The 19,405-nt window shown below is 37.4% G+C and overlaps 1 protein-coding gene across 10 annotated transcripts in view; it reads right to left on the minus strand.

Moving 5' to 3' along the window:
• Positions 1 to 19,405, minus strand: part of KATNIP (katanin interacting protein) — a 66,912-nt gene that overhangs the window by 33,161 nt on the left and 14,346 nt on the right. For 6 of the 10 annotated variants that reach the window (XM_072878498.1, XM_072878499.1, XM_072878506.1 and 3 more), the window contains exons 7-13: positions 18,302 to 18,451; positions 16,028 to 16,191; positions 13,812 to 13,924; positions 13,239 to 13,353; positions 12,600 to 12,806; positions 8,316 to 8,456; positions 2,610 to 3,513 (exon numbers count right to left, since the gene is read on the minus strand). In XM_072878498.1, the coding sequence (XP_072734599.1) occupies positions 2,610 to 3,513; positions 8,316 to 8,456; positions 12,600 to 12,806; positions 13,239 to 13,353; positions 13,812 to 13,924; positions 16,028 to 16,191; positions 18,302 to 18,451 (1,794 nt within the window). The remainder of the gene's footprint in view (positions 1 to 2,609; positions 3,514 to 8,315; positions 8,457 to 12,599; positions 12,807 to 13,238; positions 13,354 to 13,811; positions 13,925 to 16,027; positions 16,192 to 18,301; positions 18,452 to 19,405) is intronic. The other 4 variants (XM_072878501.1, XM_072878503.1, XM_072878500.1 and 1 more) reach the window with 4 other exon arrangements.

Consider the following 19,405-nt stretch of genomic DNA (forward strand, 5'->3'; position numbering starts at 1 on the left):
GACGTGCATCTTCCCTATGGGTTTAGGAGGGGTGTCTTGAATCATGAAGTCCTTTGTCCTGCTTCTGCTGGCAACACACCCCATCCAATTCCTCTCAAAACTTTAGTAAACTTTGGGGCAACACTAGCTTGAAAAAAATACCTTTCTTCTCCCTCTGTTGTGCTAATCTCATTTTTAGTCCCTGCAGTTATAAATAGCAATCATATTTCCATGCTGCAATCACACGCTTCATTTCCCAAATCATTCTAAAAGCTCTCTTCTGTATCTGTTCCACTTTGTAATCAGCTTTCCTGAAAATGGATGATCAGAACTGCAGTTTTCCAACTGACGTCTCACAAGTGCCTGTGTTGCGATATTAACATTTCCCTAACTAACAGAAATGCCTCTGCTGATACATCCTCAGAGTGCATTGCTATAATCACGCCTGCGTCACACAAGCGTTTCATAGTCAATCTGTTATCAACTACTCAACCAAGATCCTTCTCTTCCTCGGTCATTTGCAATTGATGATTACTCAGCTTACAACTTAATTTTTTGTTATTAGTCCCCAAATGACCTTGCAAGCAGTACTATTGAATTGCATTCCATTGCTATTACTCCAGTCCTCAAGTTCATCTTTCTGCGCAGTTCTTCAATCTTCTTAACTCATAATACCCACATTCTTAACTCATAATACTCATAAATAAATTACATTTACTTGCAAATTTTATCAGCGTACTTCCATCATTTCCTTTGCACATTAAACCAGTTATCAAAGAAAAATTGTATGTTTTTATAGCAACATTAACTCGAGCCAAGTATGCGTGTACGTGCTATTTCTAATTTCTGTTGTTCTCGTTATTCTCGTTTAATGACAAAAGACGTGCTGTGACATTGCATATGAGCTTGTGCAGCCTCCCCTTTGTCACATACTGCTATTGGGAAACTGCAGTTCCCCTAGCCCCATACCAATTAAAATTCACCACTCTTAGGAAAACACTTAAAACTGTTTCCCTGTTGTTAATGCTCACTCAGCTCCAGTCACAAATAAACACCACTCAGCTCCACTTTGAAGATGGCTTTACCCTGCACAGTACAGTACAGAGAGAACAAAAGCTGGTAGATGGCATGCCATTTTCCCAGGGACAAACACATATTGGGAGTTTTAAGCACCAGATGACAAAACCTGCTCTGAGCAAAATTAGAGGACAGTATAATTAGAATTATGATAACCCTCATCCTATAGTTTACATTAAAACTCCTAAATTGTTACCATTTTTACAACTGAACATAAATTACTAAGGTGGGATTTATTTACAGTTTCCATAATGTCGACAAGTTTTTAAACTAACAGAGATACTGTAAAATGTGTGAAACAGCAAACGGGCTGTGTTGAGTGGGTGGGTGAAGGGAAGATGGCAGTTATTTCAACTACTTCTCTACTTTTTTCTTCTCTGAGGTACACTTTCAGATATACTTACAAAATTGCTGTTTTCTCCACAGAGGGGCAGAGAAGGAAAAATTCAGACATTCTAAGTTTAGAAAGAACCACTTTCTTCACCTTTGTCCAAAAGCTTCATGCAATACTTGCTATAGAATTTGAACTGGCACTGCTGCATTTAGGCATACTTCCTGTCCCTTATGACCATAACTTTAATGTAAACACCCAAACACAATATACAGCAAGCTACACTTTCATGTAAATTGTTCTGATGGTTAATTTTACTAAATCACACCCAAAATTTCAATTTGTATTTTTGTAACCTCTTCTTCCAATTCTCTGGGCCTTGTTGTCCTTGTTCTGCCAGACTCTCTTCATTTGAGACAAGTTATTGAATGCTGGAGAATTACAGAATGCCAAAGAAGAACTTCAGAACTTGCCCAATTCTCACACTCTTCCCTGGGGACGCACTGTTGGCTACTGCCAGAGGCAGAACACAACTACACAAATCTGGATCCCCCACCTCCAACAGGATCCAGGCGAACTAAAAAGGGTTTGGAGAAGGATGACAAGGATAATCAAAAGCATGGACCAGGTAACAGCTAAATTTACTAGAAAACTCTTCATAAATGAGCAGAGATGTCTGAGGGAGAGGTTTGAAAGAGGTATGTAATGTCATGAGCGGAGAAGGGAAAATAAGGGCAGTTTTCCCTTCACTCTGAAGAAATATATTCAGCATATATTCTCACTGAGAAAGACACAAACCTACTACACAAATAAACTCTGTACATTTATTCGCTACCTTGAGGTCACACTCTCCTTTATCTTTTTGCAGATTTTCATTGATATTAGCAAGAATTTGCTGTCTGCAGGACTGTCAATTTTTAGAATATAATTTACTGAAATTTAGTCTTCAGTCTTCTCCAAATAAATTTAAAAACACTAACTCAGAATGTAAATTTTTCAGAAAAAGAGCACTTCATGGCAGGTGTAGGACAAGGAGAGAGATTCTGAGCATTGTCGTAGTATGAATAAGAAAAACTGAATACTGCGAACACCACAAATAAAATCCCACTGCCTATACCTCTGGGACTCTCAAGAAGTTCCTACCAACCTAAATGACTCTGTCCTTCTGCAAAATGGAGAATGTGTCAGCACTTGCACTAAGGTTGCTATTGTGAGCTCTTACCTTTGAGTGTGGAATCATCTTCTCCAAGATTTATAGTGTTTAAACCCTCTTTTTTTACATATCTGACACTTCTCCTTCCACTTGTAGGGTACTGTAAGCTGCAGCAATCTTTGTTAGAAAGTTGTTCCGAAATGTCCAAGCCCACACCACCACCCTTTCTGGTTAGCATTTGTGATCTCTCATCTCCATTTGCATTTCTACTACTGGATCTTCCCAGCTCATTTCTCTGACATTTGACATCCTCATTAGTCAGATCTGAAAAGTTTTTCATGATTCCATCTGACTGTGTTTGAAATCTCAAACCTAAACAATGTTCTGTAGTAAGCCAGGGAGGCTTCTGCTTACTGGAAGTAACTTGATTATTCTCTGCTACTTGAGAAGATGACTGTAACCAAGAAGGAATTGCACCTGTAGAATCAGACAATTTTCTTCCTGTTAGCTTTGCCATTTGCTCGCTCAAAGTAAGTTCATCATCAGATTGAACATGCTCCGTAACTGCTTGTACTGTTGCATTCTCTTTGGCATCTTTTATACAAACTTGAGATGGTAACAGTTTTAGATCATCCTCTAACTCAGTGAAATTTTTCTTTGTAAAGCTGATTGAGCTCATCTTATGCTCAAGAAGATTTTCTTCTGGCAGAGATTTCCAGTTCAGTGAAGGACTGTTTGACTGTAAGCATTTAAAATGTAGGTCTGCTTTCTTTTCTGTGACTGCAGGTGCATTTAGTGCAGGTGCATTCCCTTCATTTGAAGAACATGCAAAGATATCTTGCTTGTGACCTGTAAGGTCAATTGTAGTGCTATGGTCAGTGAGGAGATCTCCAGAGGCTCTCTTTAATTCACCATCAAATACAAGGTTCTCATCAACATATAACTTCACCTTCTTTGTTCCAACATCAAGGTCCTACAAAAATAAAAATATGAAGATTTCAATTAAGCTGTTCAAGCATTAGATATCACTGTTCTGGAACTCTGACATTTGAACACTTAATCAATAAACAGATGAAAATTATTAACACCCCGTATCAGTAACATGCTTATGACTACTTCTTAATCAAAAGCTCAAACAACTGAAAAATACTGTGGAACATTTAAGATTTTATTTAAAAAGACTAAAAACCCTGCTAGACACTACTATGAACCAATTTGGCCAACAAGGCTTTAGAAAAGCTTGAGTGAAGAAGCCTAGATTAAGTATAATTATATTTGATCAGGATATAAATTCTAGAGGCACATTTTGCTTCAGCACCTTTAAGAGTCACCACTTCATGACATGTTCCACAGCAAACAACCACCCAGATCAAAGCCACTAGCGTTAAAAAGAGTTATAAAGAGTTATAGAAATACAGGGCTGGAAAGGACATTAAAAAAAAAATCATCCCCTCCATCTCCTTCCACTGAAGAAAGTAAAAAAACCTATACCATTGTGAAGAAAACTGTTTTTACAATTTTCAAATAATCTGCCTTGATGGCTTATTCCAACACTTAACTAGCCTTTTAAATAGAAGGCCTTTATCTCAGACACAGCTCTGCCATTCACAACTTTATCTCTATGTTCTCCTTTTCTGTGGCACCCACTAAAACCTGATTTTTTTCATTCCATTGAAGTTGGAACTAATGTTCTTTCTATTCTTTTTATCATTTCCACCTAACCTTTTTTCCCTCTTAACAAAAATACTAGTATCTTCAAAGAAAATATAGAAGATGAGACAAAATCCATCTCTTTTCTGCCCTCTAAATTTTGGTAACATTTCCATCACGTGGAGTCTTTAAAGACTCTCTGTTCTTTCCTTATTTTCAAGGAAACTGAGAAGCTTTTCATGAAAGTAAGAAGCTTCAGTTTCATCCCTCTTGCTCACCTCCTGGATGTCAGTTCTCTGAATACTGATTTAAATTTTCCTCTGCTCCCAGCCTAAACCAGTTACTCCTTCACCTTCAAGTACAAGTGTCTCCAGTTCTTCACTCCTGCATGCACTCTTTACAGCTTACAAGTCTTTATAGCTTCCATTCTGCTGCCTTCCAAATAATAATAAGTATGAGGCGAAAAATGTAATATGGACCTACACGGGGGGAAAAATAGAATATATAGGGCATAACAAGAAAGCTTCAGTTCAAGGTGGGGAGTAGGTGTAGAAATGTGAGACACATTCCTGATACATCCCTGATAGAAAAAGATAACCTTCACTAACTTCTCAGAGAACAGCTGTAAACCCAGTTTAATTGGCCATTATGTCATGGCTGCCTGTGTTACTCCTAGAGTATCATAAAGCACTATATGTCTGTACTGATGCATTTGGCCATAAAACAAGATATTTTTTCCCCTTGAACAAGGACACTGCTAGATTAACTGGGGATCAAAACACTTTAATAATTATATATATTAAAAACTAACTACATGGCTTTGCTTGAAATTATGGTGGGGAAGAGCAAGACTATCAGGATGCCCCAGTAATGTCATTTTTTGAATCTTTGTATGTCTGGACTGTTAATGTCTCCCTTAAATGCTAGAGACATTGGATATTCACAGTTGAACTTGGGATAACTGCAACACTTCTACATAATATCCTCGCCTTTACTGCTGTTATGAATACTCAAACCTTAGTTCTGTGTTTTTACCTGGGAACAGATATAAACTGCATGAAACCACAGAAATATACACATGTATATTTTGAAAAGTATTTGTCAATTTCATCTTTTTAAATTAAAATCACCAACCTCTTCAGAACAAAACGTTTTTAAATGAATCCCACTCCGCCCACCAGTACTATAGGAGGACAGGTAGACAGAGAAAACTTTACAAAATGAGATGGTGGAGCTTATTCTCCCTGAAAGAGAGCACAGAAAAGGGCCAGTCGCTTCAAAATTACTATTCCAGTGAGTGGGAAATTGCTTCCTTCCTCTGAAGTTTTGGAGTGTCTGGGATAGGTATTATAGGAAGCTTCCCCAAAAGTGATGTCTGGACCGTATCAAGATGAACCAACCAAAGCTACAGGTATTTCTAAGACAATAGAGACAAACTGAACCGGGGCAGGCATTAATAACAGCTGATAGCTCAGAAGAACCATCTGTTCATGAAGAACCAGTAAAAGAGCTAATGAAAATCTCTTGCACCAAAATTCTAAGCAGACTGAGGCTCAGGCAGGAAAAATACAAACAGATCTCAGGGACTCCAAGAACAAACATGTGCAGACACAAGACTAAGAACTGCTCTTTTTCATTCCCTCCCACCCCCCTTCTGAGCTTCCAGTTGCGTAGCGATCAGAGGTGGTGGGAAAGATCGACAGACTGGTTAGCTTCCCCTAGTACCACTGCTTAACTCTCCTCAAGCATGAGGAGGTTGGAGAAATGCCTTCCTCATGCGTAATTCCATCAAGAAGCCACCCTGTAAACAAACACTCAATACTTCATCCAAGGCAGGTTTTTTTCCTCCCAGAAGAGTAATTAGAACAGCACAATGCCTCAGAACAAGCAAGTATGTATGATCAATGCCAGAGAGAAAAAAATGAAAGATTCTGGGAAAATAGTTCTGTTTTTTGTTGATGTTCCTTTTTCTTCAGCCCTCACAGAGTGCCTGCTGGGATACTGCTTTCCAATGAAGCAACAGGGATGGTATTTCTGGCCATTTCAGTGACATTTGTGCAGGAAGGACAAAGCTTAAAACCAGAGGCACTTTTCTGCGAATTACACCTGGACAGAGGACTTGAAATTGCCTCTGCCTGACTTCTCACCGAAGAGTGAAAAAGAAGGACCAATAGAAAAGAAGTCAAGAACTAAAAGAACTAAGTTCTATAAACCTAACTCAGTTGGAACAAAGCTGCTGCATCCTCACAGACAATGCACCCCAGTGGTAGTCCAGCACTGAAAAAAAATCTCCAACTCAAGAGAACGGACATGAACATACACATAGGACGAACACACATATGGGCAATCACTTGAAGGAGAAAATGATCCAATGGGAGAGCAACTAAGACATTCATGCTTTTAAGTATTAATTCCATTCACAGATTTGTGAAGATATACAACAGACATCATACTGGATCTCATGAAAAGAGTTTTAATAGCATCAAGTAACAATGCAATTTCAAGGCTGTAGCAAGTATTTACAAAATGCCTGAATATTTCAGACAAACTTGAAAAGAACTGGGTGCCCTCACTTATACTTTATCTGTTCTTGCAGACTAAAAATGACCTCCTTTTTCACAGACTTCATCTGAAGTAAATAAAGGCAAGATGAAGCATTGTCTGAGACCTTCCTTGTAATACACTGAATCAAGGAATCTATGACAATGATGTAATCTGACTTTTACAGCTTCCTTCAGACATATTTTTTCTACTTCCAGATTCAAGTTCTAAAACTCAGACATTTTCAACAATCAAAAAATACTGGCCTGAATTAATTTTTTGTCTGGTTTTTGAAGAAGTACTTGGGCACGTCTCACTTATGTGGTTTTTGAGGGAAAGAAGGAGGTTAGAATGATTACCAAAAAACGACACAGAAATCTGGCTCTGGATTCACATTACCAGGAATAAAATTGTTAGCTAATTATATTTTTGGGTTTTATACTTCTCAGGCAAAACTTCCTCATGATAAATTACAGAATTAGGCAGACCTGCTTTGTAGTATTCTTTCATCTTAAGGATAATGAGACATTTCTTTAGTCAGTGTAGATGGCTGCACTGCCTTTAAAATCCATGGGATTATACCCCTAATGGATTTTACAGCTTGCCTTGTAGTGGTTTATTAAAAAAACAGTGCCTTGAAACACAGAAATACATTCATGTGTATTTCCTGCATTATATTCAGTAGGTTTGGTAACAAAACATACTATTACCTCCAAAAACAGCAGTCCCTTTTGCACTCTCTAATGATGACAGAACATTCTGTAGCCCACTTTTTAATAGAAAAAGCTATTAAAATTCCAGAAAATAAATATAAATCATGTTATAGTAAATTTGTTTAAGCTGTCCCTTCCATGGCCATTTCCATAGTATAAATTACCACATGTGCTTATATAAGAACATGGGTGAGAGCAAAACCAGAGGGATAAAGCCTCTTATTTATAATCCAGGACACCAAATCCTCTTTGATCCAATACCTGGGATTTTTTTCTTAACATTGCAGTGTACAAACAAGAATAATTTCCATGGTGACATTCAAACACACAAACAAGAGACCATCTGCCATGAGATGTCTCTCTCCTAACACTAGATTACTTGTTTTATTATGAACACACAGTTAGTATACTTTTTAATTAAAGTGACAAAACCAAAATTGAGCAACAGTCAGCCTATTTATACCTATGTACATGAGAAAACACATATTTAAAAACATATTTATTTATACTGTGATAAAACAACTGAAAGTCCTGGATATTAAGATGCACTTACCTTTCTATCTTTATTCCTCACCACAGTAAAGGATTAACTGACAGAATATGCAAGCCTTTTATTAGGTCTTTAGAGCTCTTTAGTAGCTTCAAAAGAAAATGCTAATTGTGCCTGTGAAAACACTAACACTTACATTGCTACCACTTACAATTAAGACAAAAGCAAATTTCACAGTAGACATAGACCCCTCCTAGGTCCCTATTTTATTAGAGAAAATGGTATCTACTTTTATTTCATACTTTTGGAAAGAAGATCAAACTGAGTTTCCCTAGGCAAGGTAGAGCATACATACAGAGGAGTTGAGAAAAGACTACTTACACAGGGAGTTGTTGTGTTGTAATTCCAAATCTTGATCTTGGATATACCAAAGTCATGTGACCGGGTGGGATTGCGGATAACAAAGTAAAGTTGGATGGGTGGATGGAAAGGGCACATCCAAAGGAAGCTTTCCTTCGTGGTCTAAAAACACGTACAAGCAGACTATCACTAATACTCCTTCTTCTAAAGCAGCATATTTTAATTAACTCACCACCGCACAGAAAAATATACATCGATTAGAAAAGTAACCATTTAATAAAATCTATTATGTTAAGAGCAAAACGTTAACCTCATTTCCAAACAGTAAATCCGACTCTCCTGCCTGACAGCTCACAACAACCTGACAATTAGATAAAGGTCAGCTGCTTGCTGTCCCAGTAAGACATCTGCATGCTCACAAATGACAGGCAGTCTGCCATGCTTTGTAACTGCAGGGCTGAAGCAAGCCCAGTTTATTTTAATCAAATTAATCAGCTTTGCAGGCACTAGAGGGGATCACTGAGCACAATAGACACTGTATAATCATTTTACGATTTCTTAAAGTGCTTACACTTCTGTTTTGCCCTCTAAAGAGGGGAATCTTACAAAATTTTATTTCACTGCCTCTATTTTAATCAGGCTTTGCAGACAACTAATTTCACTTACAGATCTATTCCGTAGAGCTATACATAGGACTCTACACTTGAAATTTTATAAGACATTTTCTAAGATATCACAGAAACTCCCAACATGAATTTTACAGACAACTGACAATTAAGACATTTTAAAGTACCAAAGAATGCCTAATTCTGGACATTGTTCAGAACTGCTACCTCTACACATTCAGAAATGGAGGAAAAGGATGTGTGGCAGCTCAGGAAGAAGCAAGGAGTAAAGAGTTTCAAAATCAAAGTGTTGAATGTTAATATACTTGATGTTGAATGTTACCCCAAAACAGAGATGAACGAAGGCACAAAGTAAATATACATGCAGACAACATTTCAGTGATCTGAGATTAGCAGATAAATTAGCTCCCTTTCTATTTTCAAGGATACACAGTACATATAGTCACATAGTAGGTACACAAAGTCAGTATTTTTCCTCATCCTTTCACTTTGAAGTGAGTCTTTCAGTTTTTCCTGAAGGCAGTAACTACAAAACTTTCCTATCAAGTACTTTAGATGCGTGCCTAAAGATGGTAAGGACAGAGCTCTGCCAGTCTGTCCAAAGATATCACGAATAGATCCACTTCTCAGAGTGGTCATCTACATATTCCAAGCTCTGATGGTTCATGATGTCTCTGCCCCAGAGGCCTCTCAAAAAGCTTTGGGAGACTGTTGTTGCTTTAAATGTCAGTTTGGGGCATAAACAGGCATAAGAGTGCCAGACAGGTTTAATCCTCTTATATAAAAAAAGAAAGAAGCCTCTTAACATCAAAGAAATGAAGGATAGCCCTCAAACCAGTGTGAACTCAATTCCACGATCAACTTCAAAGCTAGATTATGTTACCCAAGTCACACTATGCACAAGAATGATTAAAAAATCATTTCCTAACAGCAGACATCATCTGATGAGTGATCCATCTCCAGACCTCTCAAGTCAGGACCTGATCCCTAGAAATCAATAGGTTCTGGTGTGTACTGAGATAGCACCAGAGGTGCCTTCACAGGAAGGCACCAAATTCAGCATCAAAATGGGCTCTGGAGAGACCTGTTCGTGCTTCTCACCAGTTTCTCTGTAAAGTTGCACATGATCTTCCAAACAATAGAAGGCATACCAGAGCCAGGCCAAGTATTGTGTCTTGAGTGAGAGGCAGCTGTAGAGATCATTTTGTTTATCAGTGGAAGTAACTGCTGAAGACTGAGGATACACAAACTCACAGGTGTTACAGTTTCTGACAGCATGTCAAAGATCTGACACCAGAAGGCACCTTGATGAATCCATGCCAAAACTCACCAGACTGTGAAGGACTCTCATGTTTTATCACTAAGAGTGATGGTGATGTCATTGCCTTCACATGATGTACTCCAGTCTGGAGTTACTGTCTTTGCACCTAGCACTGAAAAATCTAGCCCAAAAGTTCTTTGAATCATCAGGGTGAACCTGATATGTCAGGAGTAGGAATTACATTTGAACTGGATCAAGGGACAAAAGTGAGAGTGGGAACCTTTGGTCTTAGATTTTGTGGGAGGCTGGCCCAAGACACTGCTTTGTGTGGGCACTGAAGGTATACCTGAGGGAGAGTAAAGGAAGGCTTGAGCACTGTGAAGACGTGGGTCTGAGGGTTCAACATCGTGAAGAAATACTTCTGTTAGATATTTCTAGAATTACAGTTACCTGTCCTTGTTATTTTGAGGTTTAAAAGACCTATATATGCATATAAGAATCAAAAAGGTTTACAGAAAACAATTTCAATGAAATGCCTATTCTATGTCTTATTAAGCATTATATCCCATCAGGCACTGTTTCCTTAGTTGAGAGCACCTGATGTTCTGCCAAGCATTTTTTCTTTTACAGCATATCACAAAATACAAGGGAGGAGGCAATTTAAGTGTTCTTCTTAAAAGTCTGCAAGGGTAATAAATAAACTAATAAATAAATAAAATCCCTGAGCTTCAGTAAGAGTATGTCTATTCTCAAAGACAAATGTACACCTAAATGATCAAAGACAGAATTGTTTTAACCGTGGTAAAGTGAGTTTTCCACAAAGTAAGTTTTTATGTTAGTTTTAATTCTGTTGAAAATATTAGTTGCTTGGAGATTCATTAATTTGTTGTTTTTTCTAATGCACTCAAAAGCTTTCCTGTATGATCTGAAACGTACACAAACTGGAAATACTGCTTTGACTTCTGAAGGAGTCTGCAGTTCGGTTATCACATAGCCACATTCTAAGACCATATTTCCTGTCCAGATTGCATCTTCTCTGATACAATATCTTTCCAGTTTCAAGAGTGGAGATTACAGTGCCACAAATCAAAGGAATATATTAATCAATGAAATATAAAACCTCATTACTTAAGAATAATGGGATATAGAAATATATGAGAAATGCTGAGAATAACAGGTTTATAATGAATTAATGAATATATTACTACATAATTTATAATTATCTAGAAAGTCTGAGAGTCACTGCTACTACTACTGAGTGTCACCTGCCAGAGAGCACGGCCTATAAAGGAGAATGGGTATTTATGACACCCAAACTACAATTTTCAGGAGACAGTAAGAAAGTTGTTTCAAGTAAAAATATTTGTCTGGAAATAATACTCCATACTGAGTTTCAACTAAATTTCAAAATACTGCATATTTGCCCTCTTTCTATTCTCATTCACCCTGCAAGCAGAAAAGTATCACTAGCATGAAATGAGTTAGAATTTATATTTTTTAATAGACTAAGTCATTTAATATCCTCATCCACTAAAATCATACTAATTTTTACTAGAATCCTAGCTCTGAAGGCCCATGGAGACAAAGGACACACAACGAATGTGTAGCACAAAAGAAATTACGGCTGTATGACGGGCTATGGAAATTTGCTAATCTCTTCAGTAGCATCAGAATTTCACATCAGTTACTGTCTTTTGTCCATTGTCTTTAGCATGTAAGCACCTCATGTCTCCTCATCTTACTATCTCGCAGAAGAGCCATTAAATACTTTTACCATGCTTCACATTTTTCTTAATCTCTTGTTCAAAACTACCTACCTACATATTCTTATTCTTCCATGATTCTTCCCTAGGTAAAAGGATAACAAGGGGACAGGAGAAAATAAGCATGTTTCCTTCTTAAGTTTACTTAAATTCATATTAAACATCTGGAACAAGTTAGCAGTGAAGCTCCTATACCTTCAGATCACAAGAATTACTTAAGTTTATCAACAGACATACTGTAAAAATGTGAAATTCCCTGTCCTTTAAGTTTTGTAATCTTTTTCTACAGATACTATGATTACATTACAATACTTTAAAAACTGAACATGTTCTTTCATCCAAGACAATACCACAAAGTTAATATATAAGGAGGCAGAGTTAAAGCTGCCTCCTTCCAGTTGCTCAGTTAAGTTAAGTCAGGCAAATTAATCAAATTCTGTTCTAAAACAAAATTATAACTGAATACCAACATCTTGGACAGGAAAGCTGGATTTGTTAATAAAAAGCAATATTTGCATTTTTTTAAATTATCAGATAGTCGTTATGAAAGTCAGGTTCAAAATGCAATCATGTTTCTAAACCAAAAACCTAGTGCTAGAATATTAAAGAAATATTATAATGAGACATTTTCACATCTAGGAGTAAGCTGTCTTACATTTAAGTTCTTATTGACCAAGCAGCACAAATCCCCTGGGTTGTCAGCATTTCGAATGTCCACATCATGAGGAGACACAAATATCTTTTCATTGTATAAATCAAAGAATTCCACCTCGCTCAGGCCCACATTTACTGGATTTCCCCAGTTAGAAAGAAGTTCCATAGTCACATAAATGGCATCACATACTTCCATACTGGTTGTCATCTGGACCAAAATGAAATACAGTATAAACATAAGTGACAAAACAATAAAGTAGGGAACAAAATAAAGACTGTTAAGACTACAATACTGATGAGTCAGAAGCAAAAAGCTTGCAAACTCAAGGCTATCTGGATGACATTCGATCATTCTGGGTTCCACCAATTCTGCCCCACATCAATTAATAAATCTATGGCAGGGTAAGAGAAGAGAACTTATCGCCCTCTTACAAAGCCTAAGGAGAAAACAGCTCTCTGTTCTTTGTCTGATTTGTTTGTCATTCTGATGAACAAAGGAACAGTGATAAATTCTCTTCTCTTACCCTGCCATAGGTTTATTAGCTGATGTGGGGCAGAATCAGTGGAATACAGATCATTCAATGTACTTTTATTTCACTAATACTGGGAATCATCAGTTATGGCGCATATATACACAAACCTTCTCTCTCAACATGGAATCTACTTCAGATTTGTCATCAGATAGGGATATGTCATTATCACAGGCAGAATGGCTCTCAGGCTCCGGAAGGACTTTCAGAAGTTTCTTCTGTTGTCTGAAACATACATATTCTTTTATGTGTTACTTCCTCATAATTCTTGTATTTTTAAGAAATAGTTTTGTTGGTGCAAAGGTGAAAGAGATGATAGGATGAACCCACATGCCCCACGGAAGAATCCCATGTACCCCCACGCTGAATGACAACTGTTGCAGCATCCCACCTTAGAAACACAGTTTGGTTAAAAGACTGGGCTCCAGTTCTCAGCTGGTTCTGAGGCAGTCTGAGAAAGTAATACATAGGTAATATACAGACAAACAGAGGGAGATGTTGGCAGTTCCCTGATCCACAGGGACTGGCCCAAGGCTGGAACCTTCTCCCTGATTTGCTACTACTTGCATCATGTCTCAGGTACCTAAAGATTATCAGGTATAGTGGTACTACCCTACACCTGGTGGCATACTGAAAAATATCTCTTCAAAAAAGGGCGCTAGCCTTAAAGGAAATATATATACCTGCTTCCAAAAGAACAAATTCTCTCAACAGCTTTTGTCACTGCAGTCCTTGTCTGGCTTTCTTCTGGCGGTTGAGCCATTGCAGAAACAACAGATGAAACAGAAAATTTCTTCTAAGTAAGAAAAAGATAAACATGTTTCATGCACATTGTTCTCCACATACCAACGAGTATCAGTCTGCATCTCTGGAACAAATAAGAGTTTGGGCCCAGCTCTGGTCTTAGCTAACCCTAGCTAATCTGTAACTCTATACTGAGTTAAAGCACATTTAACAGAATTGGTCTTGATTTGCGATGAAAGAGCTGAGCTTGCAGCTTGATCTTCTATGCGGAAGAAAAGTAACATAAAAGGATTCTCTGATGACTATTGAAAATATATATATACACATGTCTGAAATCTCATTGTATACATTTGGTAGGACTCAGACTTGGCCAAAGCTTTGGCACAGGTCTGCCTAGACTTTCTCCTTCTCCAAAAAAGGATCATAAAGACTTTTAAACCCAAAAAAGCTCAGTTTTATTAGAATAAAATCTTGATTTATTTTTTTAAATACAGAACTATCAGTAGTGAGTATCTAAGACAAAACAGAGGAAAAGTCCTGCAGTTCTTACAATGCTATGGGCTCTTTCTCTGCCTGTACACCATTTTGTAAGTATACCCTGCTCCCTTTGTCATTTTTCCTAAAAATTTGCTGGTAGCTTCTGTCAGAGACAGAATACTCAGCACAGTGAACAACTAGTCAGATGAGGAATGGCAGTCCTTCTGTTCTTAGGTCATTTCCATTTCTATAATTTTTGAAGAGTAAGAGAACTTTAAAATGCTTAGAAGTTAATTACTTTTTTAGTATTAAAATCCTGCATTGTTATATGTTGAAATATCAAAGGCCAAGTTCCACAATCCTTTAATTGTGTAAGCAAAATTAAATTACTTCTGGAAGATCATTTAGGTCAGCTTTAAGACTGAGAACTCACAGTGGGTTTTTGAAACTCCATCTCAACTGTCAGGGTAAAATTATGTCTATTTTAAGTATTATTTCATTATTTTTCATTTAAGCACAACAATATTAAAATTAGTCCTAATGTTAGCAGGAAGACATATTATGTGAGAATATTCAATGGAATTTGTTCTCTCAATCACAAAGCTATAAATATCTCAAAAACAAGAGGAATAAGATTAAAAAGTTGACCTAGATGGTGAAATCATACGTAAAGTACTTACCTATAGTAAAAGAACAGTTTAACCTTTGCTCGTAACCAAAACTCCCCAGAAACCTAACATTGGCTCAGCAATGACAGTGGATACATATTCATCACAGGATCAACTCACAACTTCAGGGAGCATCAGCTTAGGTTAAAGTAGTCAGCCGCCTTGGAAACTCTCAGAATTCAAATTAGTAACTCCAAGAATATCTAGGCATATGTCTTTCTCTTCCTATAAGAATGAGTCTCCTAAACACCAAACTGGAAGCGGACTTTGAATCCATGAACACTGTCCATAACAGATGGTTTTGTAAATTTCAGTTTATGCTCAAATTTCTTTAGGCACTTTCCTTCTGTTAGGAGAACTGAATTACTGGTTATGCTCAAAGTTTAGCTAGGATTGTCAACACGAACCTCCTTATTCTTCAACTTAACGAGGAATAATGGTCTGACCTGAATCAGAAGGGAATGGACTTTTGTTGATTTCCTTGTTTATAAGATGTTTTTAATTGCTTTTAAACTTGGTTGTTGGAGATAAGAGATGTACACACATGGGTGCAGAAACCCCATACTAGCTCCTCCTCACTAAGAGCCAGCAGCATATATGACAGCTCTGCTCCAAAAGCAGAGCATGCATTAACAGGGAACAGTGCCCATATTAATGAATCCAATAGGAAGGTAGGATTTATTGGTATGGAAATCACACATTATCTTATTTAAGAAGCTTCCAGAATGAAAATGGCTCAACCGGGCCTGCAGCTGTGCATTTGACTGTATAGACATATCATGTGACTGGTCTATCAGTTGCTCAGTGATCCCTGAAATCAAGAGAGAGCTGCGGGATGCTATCCTAAGGAAGCAGATTAAAGAAAACCACCCTATGGAAGAATAATACAAATTCAATTACACTTAAGAGGCATCACCATTCATTCATACCTAATCTTAATGTATAAGAAATTGTAACTCATGGGAGTTTTGCTACTTGATCAAACAGCCCTTTTCTGTATTTTGCCATACCTTTTGAGGGCTTGTGGAAACTGTCTGCCTTTGCAGATCTCTCTGCAAGACTTCATTTTCAATTTGCATTGCTTTAACCACAGCTGAAACTGAGAGATCAGGATCCTTCTCGCACGCATTCTTTCGAGTTGCTGAAAGCGGTCTTTCTGGTCGACTTAATGGTCCTGCCACCAAAAGAAGGAAGGAATGCTCATTTGTCTGGACATATAAGTAGGGAACATTTACAACAGGGTACATTTGAGACATCCGATTTAGTTACTGACACAGGGCTTTGCTAGCAGTCTGTAACCATCCCAAGCGAGGCTGAATTGCTCCAATTTGTTTTTATATTACGATTCCAGGTCACATCTACTTTAGACAACAGCTGAAACAGTGTCATAAGAGGAGGAAAACTGGCAAATGAGAAACATAATTTTTACGCTTTAAGATTTTTTGTACTTGTTTTGTTCAGGCATTTAATGGAAATGCCTTGTAACAGTTCATTGAAAAAAGAAGTATATATAATTTCAGCACACCAGAATTTTTCAATGTAACTGGGGTGTTCAGCTATTTTGGAGGAATCCCCAGAGTCTTCTAGCAAAACAAGGAGAGTTAGAAGTTGTTATTTGCAAGACAAATAAATTACTTTATCACTTAAGTAGTCACCAAAATGCCCACAGGCATCCCAGTCTTCCCAAACATCATGGAGAAATAGAAACGTCACAGTCTATAAACAGGTTTAAAAGAAAGGAACTAAAAGTTAACAATAGAGAATCTGAGACTGGACTAAAAGAGAAGCACAGTGGTTATATTCAAAAGACAAGCACAGTGGTTACATTCAAGGACTTCAAAAGTCCAGGGAAGAAAAGAGACCGAAGTTGTACAGACATTAAGATCAAGTCAAAATATTGAAGAACATGCTGATATGCAAGCATGCTCATAATGCTGCAGTGAGGTTTACTAAGCAGGAGAGTAAAATGGCAGTGGATGCTAGTAACATGCAGCCTACCTTGAAAAGACAGGAAGTTAAAACTGAATTGAGATTTGCATGCATTCACACTCTAAGCCCTATGCCATCTTCACTCATAAAAACTTTCAACAAGCATTAGTCATCTCTGCAAATACAGGGACAGAATAAAGTGCTTTTTATTTTTCTATACTATACCATCCCTGAGAAATGAATTTAATTTAAGGATTTAAAGTGATAGTTGGACACAAACGGTTCTAACAAGCACTATTATAACCCGAGAAAATGCTACACGTATCTTTGGAAAACGGTCAAAGCAAGCATCTGCTCAGACAGATGGTGGGTGAGGGTCTCAGAAGCTACAAAGATGATTTATTCTGAAGCCAAAAAGAATTAGCTTCTTTTCATCAATTTGGTTTTCTGCCAATTAAGAAACTAATATTTTGACTTTTCAAAACCGTTAACTTTATTGCTTTCTTGGGACACATCTGGATTTTGCTTTTTTGAAAACAGTGTCTTAACCATAGAGTATGGTAAGTCTGAAAACTTTATCTCAGACCTTTCAAAACTCAAGTTCATCAGACTTGTTCAATTAAGGACTGTGCTGAAATAACAACTGCAGCTATGATTTCAGCCCCTAGATTTGGGGTTTGTTTTTTGGGTTTTTTTTTAGCCCAGGTAAAGACCACACCTTAGCAGCAGATTTCTAGAATAAGCAGCAGTGCTTTCAAAATGGTGTTCCCCAGCCAGGAAAAACATTTTCCAGTATGGTACTAGATACCAGCATATCTGCACAGCACTGGAGACTGATCTGTAGTGTTCAAGGTGTAATTCAAGTACAGACCCAAGCAGCAAACAGCTCGTTTTGCTGTGCTGTGGAAAACTACTCCTTTATTGCTATAAATGCATTGTGTTAAGATCTTCCACCAAAGCGTCAATTGCTAATTTTGAGAAGACCCACTTCTGTTAATACCATAGGGAACAGAAGTTTCTCCATGAAGAAAGTGGGAAACACAGAGCAAGCACAACGACTGAAAGGCAGAGGAAAAAGTCTTATGCTGTGGAAGCAAAAAGAGAAGGAAGGTAGTAAAGATGTAGCAGAAGACTAAAGTATACAAAGTATACAGGCTCTGGACTTTCTCACAATTTTACTTAAGTCAAAACACTTGAGGTGGTAAAACCAACAACAAAAAACCCACAAAAAAAAAAAGGACAACAGATAAGAAAAAATCACATAATGACAGATGTGTGCTGAAATTACACCTGAGTCAGAGGGGGAAAAAGCATGAAAACTCTCCTTATTGGCATTATATATTCTTATTTCTTACTAGAACAAATTCTTTCATGTCTTTCCTGCTGCAAGAACTCAGCAGAGAGTGGCCGAGTGATTTTCTTTTTTACCGCGATTGGTCTGACAGGAATGTACATTTCAGCATTATCTTTTCTTTTTGCCGAGAGAACTCGTAGTGGCTTCACTTCTGCAAGGTAATAAGGGAACAGAAATAATGAACTTCAGAGATATTTAGGAGCAGCCAGCCAGGGAAAACTTACTGGATCTTAACTGCTAAAATTTTGCCACTTTAATTATGCTGGCATAGTTAAAGTGATTGCCTCCATCCTCCCTCCCTTTCACTCATACTGTTCTATTGATGTAGAAGTACATATGCATGGTTTGCAGTGACGTCGTGAAACAAAATAAAATATATTATTATAAGGTACCAGTATATCTCACCTGTACCAGATATTTACCTGCATTACTGTCAAGAAAAGTAAAAATAAAAAAGAAGTCCTGAGTCACTTATTAACATAGTTATACCAAAATAAATTCTTAAAATACAGACTAAGACGTTGTCTTTTTTAGAAGTTTCAAAAGGGGAGAGGGTTGCCTAGTGTAGTTCATAAGAGTACTACTTCACTTTTTAATTCGAGAATTATTAATGCCTCCATTGTTTGCATCATAGTGTTGAAACTTCTCTCTGGAAAAAAAATCATGTACTCTCCCAAAGATCTTGTTCTCACTGCTGCTCCATCTCTTGTTCCTATCTCTTCTTCTGCCACCTCTCCCCATTCACACTCCACTCACCTCTATGATCATGAGAGGAACACTCCTTTATTCAATTCATTCAAAGACTGTTCTCTTAAGGAATTAACTATGTTAAGGAATTAACTATGGATAAGGAAAAGGAAAAAAAAAAGAAAAAACAAAACAAAAAAACAAAACCAATGAATGTACCTGAAATGAGTGGGGAGGGAATTTTGAGAAATACTGAATGTAGGTCAAGGTCTGGTTTCTGCCTGAACTCTCTACCTTTAACAAGCTAAACATCTTTGAGACCTAGTGACTGCTTTTGGGTTTGGACATTGAGGTCTCCAAAGAAGACCTAACAAAAAGAAGTGGCTCATAGCCAGATAGATTTGTTTTCTCAAATTAA

This window comes from Ciconia boyciana, chromosome 13, assembly GCF_034638445.1.
Source record: "Ciconia boyciana chromosome 13, ASM3463844v1, whole genome shotgun sequence".
NCBI classification, from domain to species: Eukaryota; Metazoa; Chordata; class Aves; order Ciconiiformes; family Ciconiidae; genus Ciconia; species Ciconia boyciana.